At 42.4% G+C, this 20,744-nt stretch overlaps 1 protein-coding gene across 1 annotated transcript in view; it reads left to right on the plus strand.

Moving 5' to 3' along the window:
* Positions 1–20,744, plus strand: part of LOC115175388 (protein tyrosine phosphatase type IVA 2) — a 43,697-nt gene that overhangs the window by 11,994 nt on the left and 10,959 nt on the right. Inside the window, exons 2-4 of the mRNA XM_029734624.1 lie at positions 16,996–17,309; positions 17,646–17,754; positions 18,355–18,447. Coding sequence (XP_029590484.1) covers positions 17,305–17,309; positions 17,646–17,754; positions 18,355–18,447 — 207 coding nt within the window. The 5' untranslated portion in view covers positions 16,996–17,304. The remainder of the gene's footprint in view (positions 1–16,995; positions 17,310–17,645; positions 17,755–18,354; positions 18,448–20,744) is intronic.

Genomic DNA, 20,744 nt, shown 5'->3' on the forward strand with positions numbered 1-20,744 from the left:
GTTTGGGCCGCCTGGCTCGTTGCGAACTAATTTGCCAGAATTTTACGTAATTATGACATAACATTGAAGGTTGTGCAATGTAACAGGAACATTTAGACTTATGGATGCCACCCGTTAGGTAAAATACGGAACAGTTCCGTATTTCACTGAAAGAATAAACGTGGTAGTTTCCGGATTCGACAATATTAATGACCTAAGGCTCGTGTTTCTGTGTGTTATGTTATAATTAAGTCTATGATTTGATAAACAGTCTGACTGAGCGATGGTAGGCAGCAGCAGGCTCGTAAGCATTCATTCAAAATAGCACTTTCATGTGTTTTGCCAGAAGCCCTTCACAATGCATTGCGCTGTTTATGACTTCAAGCCTATCAACTCCCAAGATTAGGCTGGTGTAACCAATATGAAATTGCTAGCTAGTTAGCTGGGTGCGCGCTAATAGCGTTTCAAACGTCACTCGCTCTGAGACTTGGAGTAGTTGTTTCCCTTGCTCTGCATGGGTAACGCTGCTTCGAGGGTGGCTGTTGTCGATGTGTTCCTGGTTCGAGCACAGGTAGGAGCGAGGAGAGGGACGGAAGCTATACTGTTACACTGGCAGTACTAAAGTGCCTATAAGAACATCCAATAGTCAAAGGTATATGAAATACAAATCGTATAGAGAGAAATAGTCCTTTAATTCCTATAATAACTACAACCTAAAACTTCTTACCTGGGAATATTGAAGACTCATGTTAAAAACAACCACCAGCTTTCATATGTTCTCATGTTCTGAGCAAGGAACTTAAACGTTAGCTTTCTTACATGGCACATAATGCACTTTTACTTTCTTCTCCAACACTTTGTTTTTGCATTATTTAAACCAAATTGAACATGTTTCATTATTTATTTGAGGCTAAATTGATTTTATTGATGTATTATATTAAGTTAAAGTAAGAGTTCATTCAGTATTGCTGTAATTGTCATTATTACAAATAAAAATAAAATAAAAAAATCGGCCGATTTAATCGGTAGCGGTTTCTTTGGCCCTCCAATAATCGGCGTTGAAAAATCATAATCGGTCGAACTCTACTATCAAATCGCAGCACACATATATATATATATATATATATATATATATATATATATATATATATATAAAAAATTGTGAGAATTGCCATACATATTGTATCGTCACTTCGGTATTGTGAGGTCCCTGGCAATTTCCAGCCCTACTGTTCCCTATATAGTGTAATGCTTTTGACCAGTGCCAATTGCAAGTAACCTTTCTCTCCACATGCCAGTGTTGTAGCTGTGTTGTGAGTCCCGGCAATGGAAAGCATTACTTGTTTGTTTTTTTCTCATGTTTTTGTAGTAAATATTTCTGTACATTTTTTTATTCCTGTGACCAACCTGGGATCTCCTCAAAGAAGGATTCTAAGGCACTCACAGAATGCAGACAGGCAGGCCTCTGGAATGGGTGTGTGTTGTGTTGTCACAACACCAGAATCTTGACTTCGATACCAGGTTTAGTATCACTTTACTTGATATTAAAACAATACTCGATATTAAAATGATACCATGGCAAAAGACAGATTTCCCACAGGTTTTTCAGGTTTCTGCTCTCAAAGCACACTTTTTAATAGGAAAAACAACATTGGCTGTTCTAAGTCCACAAGAATGCTTGAACCACTTCAGGGGACCACTTTTGAGGCCCGGGGGGGAGAAAGATCGGGCAGGAGAAAGGTCGGGCCCGGGGAGGGGGTGAACCAAATAATCAAAACATTTTGTCACGTGCTGAATACAACAAGTGTAGACCTTACAGTGAAAGGCTTACTTACAAGCCCTTAGCCCTTAACTAACAATGCAGTTTTAAGAAAAAAAAAGTTAATTATTTACTAAAAGAAATAAAGAAAAATAATGTAAAAAATAAGAAATATAACAAGTAATTAAGGAGCAACAATAAAATGACAGTAGCGAGGCTATATATATATATATATATATATATATGTATGACCCCAAGGCTCCTTAATGTGGCCATGCCTTCTGTTCCCCTCTTATGTTAGAAGGGAGTGAGTCAAAAACGTAACTAAGCCCCTTAACAATATAGTTGAATATCCCTGTCATAGCATTCACTATTTAATTTTGCTCTTGTGAATGACTGGGTTTGAACCGGGTGTCTTGCATATCTCGGGACTGTTAGCCCATTTAGCTAAAGCTGCTAAAATGTTTTGCTCGCAAGGTGTTTTGCTACCAACCCGGCAGTGGCTACTTTGTTCTAAGAACCAGCCTACAATCTCTGTCACAGAGGAATTCAATAAACAAAACAAGAGGCCCCCTCAAAATTCCTATCATTCAGTCACACCACTATCTCTTTCAGCCAGAGACACCTGTATGCTAATCCTCAACGTCCAATCAGTTGACTTCATTTGGAGGCGTTGCTAGACTAGTGCTACAGTTTGTTTTTTCTCTCTCAGCCTGTGTGCTGCTCATGCTGCAGGTGTGTTGGGGGGGTGAGCAGTCCTGCTCATGTTCTGACATGTCTCCTTTTTTATTCCCTCGCTGTCATGAGTGGAGTGAGGGAGGAAATAAAAAAAGAAGGGTTGGCAGGAGGGAGGTAAAGAAACCGGAGGCTGTGTGCAGTCCTTAGTTTACAACCAAGGGGGTGATCCTAAATGCTTCCAGTAAGGCAGGGGGTGGGGCAGTCAATAGTACAACTTCCTGCAAGTGTCTGCGTTTCCCCGTGGTGACATGTCAACACGCCTGCCTGCTAACGTTCCACCTGGCTCTGCTCCTCTCTGGACTCTCACCTCAGCCCAGCCAGAACAAAAACTTTGTCTTTATGAAGCGTAGTTCTTGTTCCGCTCTTGTGACCCAGTAGTGGTGTTTGTCCCTCACTCGTGTTGAGTTTTGGCTGCAGTCGACTGAGCAAAGACATGACTGAAACAGGAATCAATTTGCTGCGATGTATGTACACAGTGGCTATATACAAATAAATGTCATATTTGAGGCTCTCTCACTAGTTGACTGTACAACACAGAATATTAAATTATGATTTCCGTTTGTGAGTGTGATATGGGTGTTTATTTCAACGTTATAAAGAAAGCATTTTTACATACAATGTCAACACTGCAATGCTGATCTGAGCCTTGCTATTGGAAAAACCACATCGGTGTCTGACTTTTGGCCGTCGCAGATGCACTTCTCCCGACTTCACTCCACGACTTCCTGTCTACAGTCAGGTGTTTCTCTTACCACTCAGTATCTGCGCTGCTGCTCGTGGCAACGTAAACTCAGCGAGATGACCTTTAAGTTCTAAAGTCAATCTCAATGTGACCCGCCTGATTCAGAAGATTTCTAAACCCCATTAGACGTTGAGTCAAGATAATAGTTTCAGTATAGTTATTTTTTTTCCCAAACAGATTTGTTTTAGTTAACCTTTTTTTTTGTGTATAATAACCTTGGTGTGAACCACTGACTTATCAGTGTCTCTTTCTCTCGTGTTATTTTGACATCTGTCTCCTGTGTACTCTTTTGCACCATCTCTCCCTTTCTCGGTCTTGTGCCGATGCTCTTTTGAGCAATCTTGCTCCTTCTCGTGTTCCCTTTTCTTTTGCAGTTTATTTCTCTCTCATTCCTATCTCGTTCGCTCTCATCCTTCCCATCCTGTGTAAAATGGCAAGAGTATATTAACTACACAGATACCGTATGAGTAGAATTCCATTGGAATGAAGTCTGTGTCCTCCAGCCTTGGATTGCAGCCTATTCACTAGGCACACCGTATGAAAATGTTTTACAAATGAAAATTAGCAGGTTGTCTAATCCCTGCTTGTTTCAGTCCCTTTTTTTCCCCGTTTTGGTGCTTAATCAATACGAAGAACCTGTGCTGTTCTGGAGGGCCATCTATTCGCTGCTGGTTACATTTTTTACATACCTAAAAAATTTTGTCAGTTAGCAGATATTATCCAGAGCAGATACATTTTCATACTGGCCCCCAGACCTTGCAGGATCCCTGTTGAGGCCTCGATCGACTATAGTCCTATCAGAGCACCCCAGGGCAATGCTCCTTGGCAGCAGTGAAGGGTTACATGCACCGCCTGGGGGGGGTCCATGTGAATATAGTCATCCCATGTGCTTGTGGTGAGTTAGTGGTATGTGTTAGCTGGGGGTTGGAGGAGATCTGCAGTTGCAAACAGCCTACTGGTATGTTTAGTGAGAGGTCTAAGGATGTAGCATGTATAGAGGGCAAGTGGTGAACAAACTATCCCTGTTTTAATGTGTATCTGTGTGTGTGCTTTCTAGTGGTGGTTGATTTGGCTGTCAAGCTGTTGGCAAGGTACAGCTGTCAGCTGTTAATTAAGAGCAAGTTCTGTGGTAGAGATGACTGTTTCCACGATGGCTAGGCATCTGTGTGACCTTTGAAACGTTTAGGCCTAGGTCTTCATTTCTCCACTGTGGATGTAAATAAAGTAGTATGGGCATAGTGAGTTGGCAGGACACCTACCTCCCATTTGCCATTCTTCTCCTTTTACCAGCCCAAGGACTAACCAGGCCAGGCTCCCTCCCCAGCTAGTCAGCCAGGCTGCCAGGACTTGTTCTAACCAGCTCGACAGAACTAGACAGGACTGCAGACTCTCACTACCCCAGACACTTCCTCAGTCCCCAAGACTGGGCCTGGTGCATTTCTGACACTTGCCTGTGGGAGGAAGTAGTCTAATAGTAGGGCTGGTAGTTGCCAGGGACTTGACGATATTATCACTATACTGCGATTTTTATTGCTGTTTGATCTTCCAAACATATTTCTCACCATATGTCTGCTGCAGATGGATGAAAGAGCCATGAGGGGGGGGGGGGGAGCTGAAAACAAATTGGCAACCTATGAATTCAAAATACTGGAGTTTTGGCGCAAAAATATAGCAATATTGTTAACTATATGATTAATCGTCAAAAATATCCCGATATGTGACCAACCACCTTGATTTGATCTTATGTTACATTTTTAAAAGTTTTTTTTATTATATTGGATAAAAGCAAAGCCATAGCTACAAAATGGTATATCATATACTGCATTGTTGAGGAACAATGGGAAAGTAATTCTGCTTTGAAGGTTGATAAACTTGTAACCTCAGTTTTGAGAAAATGGCCTTTGAATGTTTTGGTACACCTACTGGAGAGCTGTCCTTTGTCTACACCCATTTAGCATTGTTCACACCCTCTTAAGCCAGCCCCACCCATCTCTTTAAGGATTCATATGTGAGGTCATGTGCTAAATATTTGAGGTTGTTCAAAGTAGCCACCCTTTGCCTTGACAGCTTTGTACACTCTTGGCATTCTCTCAACCAGCTTCACCTGGAATGCTTTTCCAACAGTCTTGAAGGAGTTCCCACATATGCGGAGTACTTGATGGCTGCTTTTCCTTCACTCTGCGGTCCAACTCATCCCAAACCATCTCAATTGGGTTGCGGTCAGGTGAGTGTGGAGGCCAGGTCATCTGATGCAGCACTCAATCACTCTCCTTGGTCAAATAGGCCTTACACAGCCTGGAGGTGTGTTGGGTCATTTGTCTTGTTGAAAAACAAATGATAGTCCCACTAAGCGCAAACCAGATGGGATGGCGTATCGTTGCATAATGCTGTGGTAGCAATGCTGGGTAAGTGTGCATTAAATTATAAATAAAACACAGATTTCCACCAGTCTGATGTCCATTGCTTGTTTCTTTGCCCAAGCAAGTCTCTTCCTATTATTGGTGTCCTGTAGTAGTGGTTGTTTTGCAGAAATTATACCACGAAGGCTTGAGTCACACAGTCTGCTCTGAACAGTTGATGTTGAGAAGTGTCTTTCTTGAACTCTGTGAAGCATTAATTTGAGGCTCTAATGAACGTATCCTCTGCAGCAGAGGTAACTCTGGGTCTTCCTTTCCTGTAGCGGTCCTCATAAGAGCCAGTTTCATCATAGCGCTTGATGGTTTTTGCGACCGCACTAGAAAATACTTTGCAAGTTCTTGACATTTTCCAGATTGACTGACCTTCATGTCTTAAAGGAAGGAACGACTGTCATTTCTCTTTGCTTATTTGAGCTGTTGTGCCATAATATGGACTTGGTCTTTTACCAAATAGGGTTATCTTCTCTATACCGCCCCTACCTTGTCACGACACAACTGATTCGCCTCAAATGCATTAAGGAGGAAATAAATTCCACAAATTAACTTAACAAGGCACACCTTTTAATTGAAATGCATTCCAGGTGACTACCTCATGAAGCTATTTGAGAGAATGCCAAGAGTGTGCAAAGCTGTCATCAAGGCAAAGGGTTTGAAGAATCTCAAATATAAAATGTTTTGATTTGTTAACCCATTTTTGGGTTACTACATGATTCCACGTGTTATTTCATAGTTTTGATGTCTTCACTATTATTCTACAATGTAGAAAATAGTAAAACTAAAAACCCTTGATTGAGTAGATGTGAACTTTTGACTGGTACTGTAGTTGTATGCATACAATCAGGGGTATCAAGTGGCTGAGCAGCAGGTTAAAAAACACATTAATAGTAGCAGCAATGTATAGCGTGTGTTATGAGAGAGTTATGTGAATAGAGGCACTGCAGATAGTGCTCATGACTGGTCTGTCCGAGCCACGCGTGAACAAGGAAATCTATATTCAGAGAGCCTTTTGACCCCTGTCACAGTGCTGTCCTTCACAACACCAGCAATCTTAGACAGTGTTCACTCTGGTCTTTCTGAAGCTCTCCTTGATGAGGCTGAAGCACCAGTCGGGGGCAAACTTGGTGTGTCTTGTGATCAGGAAGTGAAGGTCCAGACTGTGGTGGAGCTTGTGCATGGTCCGCTAGGCACAATACCAGAGCACAAACTTGTTGTTTTGGCCACTGCAGTTATCACAACACCGGTCCACACGTGTTTCCACAACTCCGTAGTTGAAGAAATGGTGTGTGTAGTTGACTGCGCTGCTGCCTTTCCTGGATGATATGCAGTTGACTTGTTGTGGTATTCCTTCACAGCAGACACCAAACAAGCCACACTTGTGAGGAGTTAAAACATAGATGGGGACCTGGCTATATTTTTTGGGGGTGAATATCTATGTCCTTAATCAGTATAAAGGGGGACATGTTGATTACTTGTTGAGCAAAGTCAAAGTTGTAATGTATCCTGATGTCTTTGCTTGCTGGTTCAGTAGGTCGCCCAGAGACAACTACAGGTCTTGTCAGGTGGTCTTGCAGTGAGCTACCATCTTTTGGTAGACAGACCACTAACTCTGAACAAGCAGGATATGCTGCTCTTGCTTCTTCAGCTTGGCTGACTTAACAGCTTCTGGCAGATCAGATCTGAAGACCTAATAGTTGTTCCTCTGGCACTGACAGCACAGGTCTGTCCTGGACTTAGTGCTTGAGATGTGGGGCAGCAATTTTCTCCACAGGTTCCTGAAGGAAGAAAGCCCGACTACGCTCACCTCTGGAAAATACAGAAATAATGTGAGATCAGTAAAAGTAGTGCCAATCATGTTGGACGTCAATTAAATAATCATACCAAGTGTTGTCATCGATTCCTTGTAGACACGCCACACTGCTGTTTTTGTCACATGGGATGGCAGCAGCTTTTCACCAAAGTGTTTGTCCTGGGTGGCATCCTGGTAATACTATTGCATTATCCTCTGTGTAGTTGTTGAAGTTCACCACTCACTACAAGTCCTCATGCTTCATGTGTAATCTGTGCTTGATTGGGCCAGCTCTCTTTTTGGTGGGAAGCATTAGACCATTCTCCTTGTATGACTGGTGGAGGAGAGTCAGGTGTGTTCTACTGATGCTGAAAGGCAAATTCCAGATGCATTATTATGCAATAGATAGTGACTACGGCTATCAGACACACATGGCTAACTTGATGGTTCATCAGCTACCTAGCTAACTTGGGTTATTTTGTTTAGACATGTAGCTAACTAGCTAAACAATGAACCATAGAGTACTAGCAATATAAACCGTTTGTCATCACTAGGTAAAGTTAACCAAAAAGGTTCAATGTTAGCTAGCTAACATTAGGCTATAACTAGCAATGCGAAATGGAATTTTGAGGTAACATTACTACGCACAAATCATAAACGTAATGTTAGTTGTATGCATACAAAACATTACTACGCACAAATCATAAACGTAATGTTAGGTAGCAAGCCAGCCATTTAATGTCAGCTAGCTATCTAACAGTAAGCGTTAACTTGCAATGAAAACTTTCTGACAAAATTAGAAACGTATAATATCTAAAACTGTAGCTAGACTCTTACCCGTATACATGGATGGCAGACTACAACCCCCTCGTTAAATAAGATGTCCTGTGTTATTTCCGTTTTGTATGTACAGCTTTCCTGGCCCGTTGTGGCAAGTCATTCTGGTTCACACTGACCGTGTGCAATGCCATAAGAATCATCTGAATCTTCAAACCCCCACCCAAACTCTAACCATTTTACTCGTCTTAGCAGAGCTGGTTAGGCTGTTTTCATGTTCTCCAGAGTGTTGGTGACCAACTGTGTGCTCCAGGCAACAATTTAATTGTGCTTTTTTTTTGCTGACTTTTACTGTCACCGGCCATATTTAACAGGTGTTGCGCGTTCATAAATTCATCAGTTCTGCGCTCTGGCACACTCAGACGAGAGTGCTCTGAAAGTTGTTGCAGTGACGTTCTATTGAAATGGATACTTGCATAGTGGAGTCTTAAGTTTTACGATGTGATATTTTTTTTTTTTAATTACGCGTTAGACAGGATTACCTAGACATACTGACCAGCTCAAATAGGCAGAAACGTGCTATATGGCAGACCAATCCGAACTCATCTCTCGGCATGTCCAGCCCACTCATTATCTCAGCCAATCATGGCTAGGAGGAAGGTTTCTGTCTTTCTGTTGCTTAACCAACTAGGCTCATAATTTAACAATGTTATTCGTATTTACAGATGGCGTACAAGTTTGTTAATAAGGCACATTAAAGTTCACATGTTTGAGAAGGCATTTCTGCCAAAAAACGCATTTTGCAAATAAGGTTACGTTCAAATGGTTCTTCTGTGAAGTAGTGACCTGCGACATGCGCCTAGTTTCCTGAAACAGGTCACATGACTATCGATTTATTTTTTTCTCCCCCAAACTATCTAGTAGTGCTAGTTTGTATTCATTTGAAAGTCAACAAATGTGTAGTGCTATTTCAGTATCTGAACACATAAGCCTTTCCTGTTGCTTTTTGTTTTTGTAAAATGTGTCTCTGCTGACCTACCTAGTTACCCATGTTATTTACATTTTTAAGTCATTTTTAGCTAATGACCTACAGGAGCAATTAGTCAAGGGCACATTGACAGTTTTTTCACCTCATCGGCTGTGTGTTTGAAGCCACCTTTCGGCCACTGGCCCAACACTATTAACTGCTAGGATACCTACTTAGACCCACGATATTATCGTGACCTAAACCCATGTTCCAGCAGGTTCCTCTTGCCTAAATCTTCAGCACAGCCACCATAGGAATCTGGTCAAAAGTAGTGCACTATGTAGGGAAGTCCTCGGTCCGTGCCAGTGGCTCAGCTGGATTTGTAGTAAAGATATCTGAGGAAGGCGATTAGGGCACTGTGGTGGATATTAGTTATTCAAAACCCTACTGATCCCATATGTTTCACCCTGTTCAGGGATGTGGTTTGAGTTTCACTTCTCATGGATGTTAGCTAGGCTATAACCTAGCATATATTAGCTTGAATTCACACAATCGATACCGATTAATCAGCCAATTTTTTTTTAATTTGTAATAATGACAATTACAACAATACTGAATGAACACTTATTTTAACTTAATATAATACATCAATAAAATCAATTTAGCCTCAAATAAATAATGAAACATGTTCAATTTGGTTTAAATAATGCAAAAACAAAGTGTTGGAGAAGAAAGTAAAAGTGCAATATGTGCCATGTAAAAAAGCTAATGTTTAAGTTCCTTGCTCAGAACATGAGAACATATGAAAGCTGGTGGTTCCTTTTAACATGAGTCTTCAATATTCCCAGGTAAGAAGTTTTAGGTTGTAGTTATTATAGGAATTATAGGACTATTTCTCTCTATATGATTTGTATTTCATATACCTTTGACTATTGGATGTTCTTATAGGCACTTTAGTATTGCCAGTGTAACAGTATAGCTTCCGTCCCTCTCCTCGCTCCTACCTGGGCTCAAACCAGTGCTTGAAGCACAGCGAAGAGCTGCTGGCAAAATGCACGAAAGTGCTGTTTCAATGAATGCTTACGAGCCTGCTGCTGCCTACCACCGCTCAGTCAGACTGCTCTATCAAATCCTAGACTTAATTATGATATAATAAACACACAAATACGAGCCTTAGGTCATTAATATGGTAGAATCCGGAAACTATCATCTCGAAAACAAAACGTTTTTCCTTTCAGTGAAATACGGAACCGTTCCGTATTTTATCTAACGGGTGGTATCCCTAAGTCTAAATATTCCTTCAATGTTATGTCATAATTACGTAAAATTCTGGCAAATTAGTTTGCAACGAGCCAGGCGGCCCAAACTGTTGCATATACCCTGACTGCGTGCAATGAACGCAAGAGAAGTGACACAATTTCACCTGGTTAATATTGCCTGCTAACCTGGATTTCTTTTAGCTAAATATGCAGTTTTAAAAATATATACTTCTGTGTATTGATTTTAAGAAAGGCATTGATGTTTATGGTTAGGTACAGTCGTGCAACAATTGGGCTTTTTTCGCAAATGCGCTTTTGTTAAATCATCCCCCGTTTGGCGAAGTCGGCTGTCTTTGTTAGGAAGAATTAGTATTCACACAGTTCGCAACGAGCCAGGCGGCCCAAACTGCTGCATATACCCTGACTCTGTTGCAGCGGTAACACATTTTCCCTAGTTAAAATAAATTCATGTTAGCAGGCAATATTAACTAAAGATGCAGGTTTAAAAATCTATACTTGTGTATTGATTTTAAGAAAGGCATTGATGTTTATGGTTAGGTACAAGCTGGAGCAACGACAGTCCTTTTTCGCGAATGCGCACCACATCGATTATATGCAACGCAGGACAGGCTAGATAACTACACATGGTTGATGATATTACTAGTTTAACTAGTGATTATGATTGATTGATTGTTTGTTATAAGATAAGTTTAAAGCTAGCTAGCAACTTACCATGGCTTTTTACTGCATTCGCGTAACAGGCAGGCTCCTCGTGGAGTGCAATGTAAAGCAGGTGGTTAGAGCGTTGGACTAGGTTCTGCCCCTGAACAAGGCAGTTAACCCACTGTTCCTAGGTCGTCATTGAAAATAAGAATGTGTTCTTAACTGACTTGCCTAGTTAAATAAAGGTGTAAAAAAAAAAAAAAAAAAATTGCCATCCAAAAATACCGATTTCCGATTGTTATGAAAACTTGATATCGGCCCTAATTAATCGGTCGACCTCTAATTAATAAATAAATACATACATACATACATACATACATACATACATACATACATACATACATACATACATACATACATACATACATACATACATACATGCATGCATATCACACATACATACATATCACACAGCTGCTTTGCCTTCAAATCTAACCTAGTCGTTTTCCCGAGCCAGGTGCCCCTGTCTGAACTCCCGTCCCTGTCATTACCTGTTGGGTTTGTTCTCTCTGTTCTCTGATACTGGGCTCATTCTCACCCTCTATACACCACTACCTGTGCTGAGCTATTTGTGCTTTTTAAGGTCGGTTCGGTTTTGGTTAGATTATGAAGAAATTCACGGATTTCAGTTTCAATGTATTATCTTTTTTACATTAAATCCACTATGCATTGAGGGTTGAATGCTATAACACAGAATAAAACGGTTAATAAAAGTTCCATGATGGCAGTGACTATTATTTCATTCCAAGTCATCTCATCTCTATAGAGCTGCTGCCGATGCTATCTGACAAAATCACAACTTTTGTAGTTCTTCGAAGTAAATAAGGCATTCTGATATTACTGCTGAATACCAACAATCATTATCTTAATCATGTATTTTCTGGTAGAGATACCTTGCGGTGCATCTGTTCTCCATCAGGCGCACAATGCATTATGGTCATTGTGTAGTTAACACATTTTCTGCTCTAAATTGTATAGAATATTAGCCTGTTGGAAACAGCTCTCTACTAAATCACACAGTTTGGGCTTGATCTGATTGATCTCTAAAGACACTGCAGTGAGAAAATGCACATTGAGCTCACAGAAGAAAAAAAAACTGGAATTCAAATAATTGAACCTTTGTCAAAAAAAAAGAATAACCAAAATCTTGTTTAATCGCTCAGCACTTGCCACTACCCTTCCAGCTTGTTTTTAATGTATTTTTCACTCCCCCTGCCGCCCCTCCCTCAATGTGTGTGTGATATTGTCCTGAGAGTGGCCTGCTAATTGAGGCCGGTGGGTCTACTATGCTCCCCCTATCAGCTCCCACGCTCCCTGCCTGGCAGTGTTGTACAGTGCAGGCCCACCAGGGGAGCACGTGACTGCATCTAGAAGAGACTGTCTCTGGGCCGAGCTGACTATGTCTAGGCGGTGCGTCCCAAAGCGCATCCTATTCCCTTTATGCTGCACTACTTCTACCAAAGGGAATAGGGTTTCATTTGTGACGCAGCCAGGGCCTCTGTCTCAGCTAGGCCCCAGTACTGCAAGTTTACTCACTGACTTTTCTCCCAGTTTAGCTTCTACAGACAAGGGGGGTTGAATGTGTGGGTAGTTTAGTGGTGTGTGTGTTGTACTGTTTTTCCTAGGTTCATATAGGCCTAGGCTAAGCCTCCTATCTCTAGGTGTCAGGTGAAGGAAAATAATGTAGCTAGTTGAACTATTTCTTAAAGTCCTGAGTGACACACAATGTCTACCCAGCAACATTCAGTCCAGCTGGGAAACAAAGGGGCGTGTTGGAACTACAAACGGGGGAACTGGTTATGGTGTATGTGGAACATAGCAGGATAACTGATCAGCTTGTGACTTTTTGTTCTCCTTCATTAAGACTTGTGCAGCAGCTGTGAGGTAATGCCACTTTATGCTAATCATAAAGTAGTCTAATTATATAAGTTGTAGGTTAGACAGAAAGAATGAAGCGCTTCTAACTCAGTTGAACTGAATGTAGCCTAGCCCTAAATGGGCCCATGGTTGGCATTTGTTTTGTGTGTAGCTGTCTTGGCCAGTTCTGTTTTTTTTTGTTAAAATTAGTTAATTATATTAGTCCATGTCTTTGTCAACTACTTCTGATTAGGCTACAGGATTCTGCCTGATAGCAGTCCGTTTCACACCCACACAGTGTTCATATCTGTACAGTACGTGTTGTATTTCCTGTGTGGTAACAAACACATGGTCTTTACAGACTGACTTGATGTGTTGCTCTCTCCTCTCCATCTGTGCTGACAGCTGGGTGTAATTGCAGAAGTACTTGCAAATATGGCAGAGTTATTTGCATGAGTTTCCGGCAATGTTGTGGAAGCAGGGCTGGTCTGGCCTTACAACAATGTGGCTGCCATGGGCTGTTCTTCTAGCTAGTGCCAGTCAGAGAGACAGGGTATGACTGGGGGCTGTTCCTCTAGCTAGTGCCAGTCAGAGAGACAGGGTATGACTGGGGGCTGTTCCTCCAGCTAGTGCCACTCAGAGAGACAGGCTATGACTGGGGGCTGTTCCTCTAGCTAGTGCCACTCAGAGAGACAGGCTATGACTGGGGGCTGTTCCTCTAGCTAGTGCCACTCAGAGAGACAGGCTATGACTGGGGGCTGTTCCTCTAGCTAGTGCCACTCAGAGAGACAGGCTATGACTGGGGGCTGTTCCTCCAGCTAGTGCCAGTCAGAGAGACAGGCTATGACTGGGGGCTATGACTGGGGGCTGTTCCTCTAGCTAGTGCCAGTCAGAGAGACAGGGTATGACTGGGGGCTATGACTGGGGGCTGTTCCTCTAGCTAGTGCCAGTCAGAGAGACAGGGTATGACTGGGGTTCATCTCAGCGATGCGATTGGCTTCCACTCCTTTCCTCCATATTCACTGACATTAACTTGGGATTATTGAGACACAACTAGGGGACTATTATTAGGGAGAGAGGACCTTGACACATGGAAGTCTATATGCTGACTGAATGGAAATGGATGCTAATCCCAGTTAGCTGGTGAGTAGAGCCCAACCCCTGTATACTCATGTTTGAAGGCACTCCAAGCTGTGGGACTCCTTTTCTAGGCTGTGTCTATAGGCTGTGTTTTGAGATGCTGTACAGTTTGTACTTCCCTTGTCTGTTACTCTACGCACAAATTGTCCTCTAGTCATATTTGGTGTCTCACTCTCGGTGTCTGTAGCAGTGCCCTAATGCAGTGCATTATGCTTAGTGCTGTTTGGAGCTGGTAATTACAGGCGTCAGGGAGAGATTTACTCTCTAGAGAACTAGTGGCTGCTTTGAACAGTGGCACTGTTGCTGGCACCAGCTAAAGGGAGATTATAAATCTAATCAATTTATATGTCACATGCACCAAATACGAGTGTAGACCTTACTGTGAAATGCTTGCTTACAAGCCCTTACCAACGATGCAGAGTTAACATTCAAATAAAAATAGTAAAGATGAATAAAATAAACAAGCATGGAGCTATATACAGGGCGTACCAGTAACCAGTTCAATGTGCAGTAAAACTAGGTATTTCAGGTAGATATGTACCAGAAGGCAAGACTGAGGGAGGAGGGGTTGGTGAATTATTCATCATTAATTAAATTTTCTTTGGAAGACTGCCCCTCTTACGCAGCTTATAGACGCAGCTTATAGACGCAGCTTATAGACGCAGCTTATAGACGCAGCTTATAGACGCAGCTTATAGACGCGGCCTAGAAAAGGAGTCCCACAGCTTTCCCTGTGGCTCAGTTGGTAGAGCATGGTGTTTGCAATGCCAGCATGGTGTGTGCAACGCCAGGGTTGTGGGTTCGATTCCCACGGGAGGACAGTACAAAAAAAAAAAAATGCATGAAATGTATGCATTCACTACTATAAGTCGCTCTGGATAAGAGCGTCTGCTAAATGACTAAAATGTAAATGTACTGGCACTAGGTGAGATGAGAGAGTGATGGAGACAGAGGGCGAGAGAGCCAGTGAAGGAGACATGGGAAAGAAGTTTTGTTTTACCCTCAGAATCACAGCCTTGTCTTTGGGTCAGGGTGAGAGATTGAGGCAGATTGCTTCCTCTCTCTGTAGAGAAGGTGAGCAAGGGAATAGAGGGTCTGTTTGTCCTTTTTTTTCAGGGGGTAGATCAGTTTTAAATGTGCAGATTGTAGCTTCCATCAATGTAATTGTGTGCGTCATTTCCAATATATTTTCCTATATTATTTTCCTAATGGACAACATCACCAAGGGTAATACATACTATATACATTTTATGGACACAATATATTTTCCAGTAGTTATCTTTTGTTTGTTTTTAATCCCAGCCTTCAGCTCCACTCAACCCCCCCCGTCTATCTCTTAACACCATCTGTTCTTCTTCTATTAGCTATATATTTTTCAACTGTGATGTTTCACTAAAGTTCTGAATGTTTCTACAGATTGTAAATTAAATAAAAAAATATTTGCTAAGCGTATTATTGATCGATTTGACTTATTTTTTTGTTTAAATCACACAGCAGTGCTATTTTCAGGGTTAGCTCCAACTTTCTCTAAAAATGTATCGTAGTAAGAATGTCTTTCTTTCGGGATATGTATACCGAGTATGTCCACATCCCCCGTCTGACCACGTTTTATTGGTAAACTACACAGTAATGTGAAAGTTGCAATTTCTTTGTGATCAATATGTAATATAGTACATTTATCATCATTTGGTTTTAATCCAGAGAGGTTAGAGAGAGCATCTAGATCCTCTGAGACTGTCCTGTTCTTGGCTGAGTGGGCGAGACGACTGCTCTACACCGGGGCCACGACAGATTGAGAAAGATATGAGGAGAGCTAGAATGATCTATTTCACTTGCTTTGGCAATGTAAGCAGATGTTTCCCATGCCAATAAAGCTCTTTGGATTGAGAGGTGGGAAGATGTAGAGAGGTCTGTGGGGAAAGGAGGCAAGACACTAGTTGAATTGGAACACATTGCTCCCAAAGATAAAAATAAATAAATGGGAGAATGAATGTAGTAAAGAGATGGGAGACCCGAAGAGACGGGATGAAAAGAGGAGAAAGACTGAGGGACAGGCTCGGAGGTGAACGGGGGAGAGACAGAGACAGTCGGCTGATGTGAATCTCTGCTGACTCATAATCCTCACCTTGTGACTACTGCTTTAGACACTGCTGCTGAGGTCCAACCTGTCTCCCTCTCTCTTTTGCTCTCCTCCACTCGCTCTCACCTCTCCCCTGCCCTTTCCTTCCACCCTCTACTTTCACCCACCAAGCCCCTCTCTTCTCCCCACCCTCCAACCCCCCCCTCTCCCCCTGCCCTCACCTCTCTCTTCCCCACTCCCTCACCCTCGTAGTGTATGTGTGACTAGCCAGTTTGTGGCGGCTGTGTCCAGATGCTTCAGATCTTGGCTGATGATCAGCGGTTAGAGGTGAGGAAAGGCCGTAAATGATTTATGAGAGGCTTTCTTGAAGCCAAGAGCTCATGGGTGTCTGTGCTGTCTGCATTATCAGGTTGTGTGTGGCTGGATACAAAGTCATAAATAATAGGTCATTATAACACCTTAGTACAAAGCTGATAATGGTTCTGATAATAGGGTTAATAGCCTCAACGTGTGGAGTCATATTTCTGCTGTAATGAGGTTTTCCAGTTTCCCCAACCGGTGCTTTTAGATTTCTCTGCCTAGTCTTGCTCTTTAAGAACTTCAAGGGTGCCTTGCTAAAAGGGGACTGTGTTGTCTATTTGAGTTTTATCTAACCACATTATTCTCTCTCCTCCTTCTCTCCCTCTCATTTTCTCTCCTTCACATTCTCTCTCTCTCTCTCCCCCCTACTCCTTCTCCCCCCCTCTCCTTCTCTCTCTCCGCTCTGGGCAGTGTTTCTGTGTTGATTTGGACCATACATATATGGCGTATGTGAGCGTCAGTGGAGACTTCTGCCAGGCACAGCACCTCGCCTTCGTGGACAAGTGAATCGTCCGCTCCCCTCGGGACTACGCTACCCAGAAGCCCCCCTGAAGCCAGCACACTGGGAACCCCTGTCTCCTCCAACGTCCCCTGGGATATCGCGTAGTCCAAGGCCAAATTGCCCAGCTCTGTCCCCTGAGCGGCCAATAAGAAAACTGCCTAGTTCTCCTCTACTTCCTGCTTTCTCTCCCAGAAGCCAATCACATACCACTCTCCTGAATGGGGTAAAATCTGAATGTCCGATTGGATGACTGGTGGATAGTCTCTGCATTAGTTTTTGTTTTTGTTTATTTATTTTTTAAATATTTTTTACACCCCACTGTGGAGCCTTGTGGACTAGATCATCCAGTTTTTTGTTTACCCCTCTTTTTATGTAAACCTTCCTGTAGCCATCCACACGTGTTACCCACACCATCCTCCACGTCTTCCCTTCGTTGTCGTGTTTTTATTTATTTTTTGAACCTACAGAATTCTACAAGTCCCTGCTGACATCTGAGCCAAAAGTAGTCATCCTTCTTGTAAGAGAGATTCTAAGTATTTAATTGTAACTGTTTTCAAAGCCGTCTCGCCAACATGAACCGCCCTGCAGCAGTGGAGATTACCTACGAGGGCATGAGGTTCCTCATCACACACAACCCCACCAATGCAACGCTCAACAAGTTCACTGAGGTGAGGCAGCCGTGTGTGTGTGTGTGTGTGTGTGTGTGCGTGCATGTATGTATAACCATTCAACGCTCAAGTTCACTCTGGAGAGACTTAAACATACATCTGACTACGTGCATCAATAACCTCACCAATATAGACAATAACAAACTCACTTCAACCTACAATTAAACATAAATATTTTGGAGTACAAGTTTCTCTCTCGCTGTCTGTCTCTCTCGCTGTCTGTCTCTCTCGCTGTCTGTCTCTCTCGCTGTCTGTCTCTCTCGCTGTCTGTCTCTCTCGCTGTCTGTCTCTCTCTCGCTGTCTGTCTCTCTCGCTGTCTGTCTCGCTCTCGCTGTCTGTCTCGCTCTCGCTGTCTGTCTCGCTCTCGCTGTCTGTCGCGCTCTCGCTGTCTGTCGCGCTCTCGCTCTCTCTTTGTCTCTGTCTCGCTCTCTCTGTCTCGCTCTGGCGCTCGCTATCTGTCTCTGGCGCTCGCTATCTGTCTCTGGCGCTCGCTATCTGTCTCTGGCGCTCGCTATCTCTATCTGTCTCTGGCACTCGCTATCTGTCTCTGGCGCTCGCTATCTGTCTCTGGCGCTCGCTATCTGTCTCTGTCTCTCTCAGGAGCTGAAGAAGTTTGAGGTGAACACGCTGGTGAGAGTGTGTGACGCCACCTACGACAAGGCCCCAGTGGAGAAGGAGGGGATTGAAGTTATGGTGAGGATAACACACATGCGTACACACACACTCCTAGAGAGCAGTCAGAATTTCTACTGAACCAAAACCGGATCCTTTTGTTTCCTTCCGAGGAATTGAGGGTACTTGGATTCACTTTGTTTTTCTTTTTCATGGAATGTCAAATAAAACAGGTGGTGTTGCCCCTCTGGAGAAATTCTGTTAGTTGAGGACAGAGGAGCAGAGACAGTCTCCTGAGCTAATGGGTGGAGAACAGGAAGGAATCTCTGGCTCAGATCCAGATGAATGGGGCTCCACCCAGGCCTTCTTGCTCTCTGTTTCTCTCTTATGTGCACTGTTTTTTATTTTTATTTTATTTAACCTTTATTTAACCAGGAAGGGCTCATTGAGATTTAAAATCTCTTTTTCAAGAGCGTCCTGGCCAAGATAGGCAGCGCCAAGTCATTGCAAAAATTACAGACAAACAACATGAAAAACTACAAGTAATCTAGTAAAAACCATAGAATTAACAAAGAATATAACAAAATCAAAAACAGCAAATTAAAAACATTGACATGTCAGGGAATCAGTCTCAATATCATTTATCAGTGATTTAAAAATACCAATCGGGACAAGTTCTTCCAGTTTAAAAGTATTTTGTAAGGCATTCCAAGACGATGGCGCAGAGGACATAAAAGCCCTTTCACCAAATTCAGTTCGGACATTTGGAACAGTTAGCAGGATAAAGTCCCGCGAACGAAGAGAGTACCCACCACATTTCTGAACAATAAAAATGCCCAAATAAAAAGGTAGTACACCCAAAATGGCTTTGTAAATAAAAGTATACCAGTGACTGAGCCTACGAGTGACTAGAGAAGGCCAGCCAACCCTGGTATACAAAGTGCAGTGGTGCGTAAGGGTTTTGCAGTTTAAAATAAATCTCAGAGTGCCATGGTAAAGGGTGTCAATTGATCTCAAACCCTGAGCGGAAGCATTCATATATAAAATATCCCCATAGTCTAGTAAAGGCATAAATGTAGCTGATACTAGCCTCCTTCTGGCTTCAAAAGAAAAACAAGCCTTATTCCTAAAATAAAATCCTAATTTCAGCTTCAATTTTTTTGTAAGTTGTTGAATATGCATTTTAAAAGAGAGGCCATCATCAATCAAAATTCCAAGATATTTATGAGGTTACAACTGTATTGTACAACATAATACAACGTATTTTTTATTCAGCTGTCCCACAGGTGATTCAGGAAAATCTGAGACACTTTGTGTTTGGGAGAGGAAATGTCCTATTTCCTGTCCTTGATAGTGATTACTACCCCTCATCCTGGAGTGTTCCTCTCCACATTCTGTCTGTCACTCCAATGTATTGGATTAAATGTTTGGGAAGGATAGCAGAATGTTGAAAGCATGGCTGATTGGCAAACTACAGTGAAAAGCTATTAGTAACACAACCCTTTCTGTTCCTGTCTTTGTCACTTTTCAAATATGAAACAGGATCTGTGACTGTTGCCTACATAAAACTGGCCCATGATATCATAGGACAGTCACAGACGGAGAGGGAGAAGGCTGCGACAGGCAGAGGATGATATGGGAGAGCGAGATGTGCTGACTCAGTCTCAGCTATGGCTTAGCACAAGTACAGAGGCTCAGATGGTCAGGCTGTCTGCCAGGACACACACACTACTTCAGCATATCAAGCTTCCCAACTTAGACACACATGATACAGCTGCTCTGCTTCAATCAGGCTTTGAATCCTGTACTGCATTGAGCACTGGTTAATCTTTAAGTCTGTTGACTCACCCGTGGGTCAATCTAAGTAACATAAAACAAAAAAAAACGGTCAATTTAAGCTAGTAAAATCAATCAAAATCCGTCAATTTAAGCTAGAGATGGGGTTGCGTTTCAATCCACCGCAGCAGCCTATGGCGGGCTTCCGTATTTGCGGTGGAAGGTGGCCGTGTTACAGCGGTGTTGGTCAGACCATGAGACTTCCTGTAAATCGACCTTCTCACGACAACGTCTGTAGCATCCATGGTGTTCACCGTTTTGCTCTACGACCCCCACAAATGTCACGAGACTAATCAGAAGGTAACCCCCACAAACAAATGGAAGTATGGCGGTAGTTTTGTGCCAACAAAAATGAGTTAAATGTGTAAAACAAATATTTCCTTAGCTTGCTTATCAACTCAGCAACTGTCAACTACGTTTATTTTCAGCAAACTTAACGTGTAAAAAAATTGTATGAACATAAGATTCAACAACTGAGACATAAACTGTACAAGTTCCACAGACATGTGACTAACAGAAATGGAATAATGTGTCCCTGAACA

The sequence above is a fragment of the Salmo trutta genome, chromosome 36, assembly GCF_901001165.1.
Source record: "Salmo trutta chromosome 36, fSalTru1.1, whole genome shotgun sequence".
NCBI lineage: Eukaryota > Metazoa > Chordata > Actinopteri > Salmoniformes > Salmonidae > Salmo > Salmo trutta.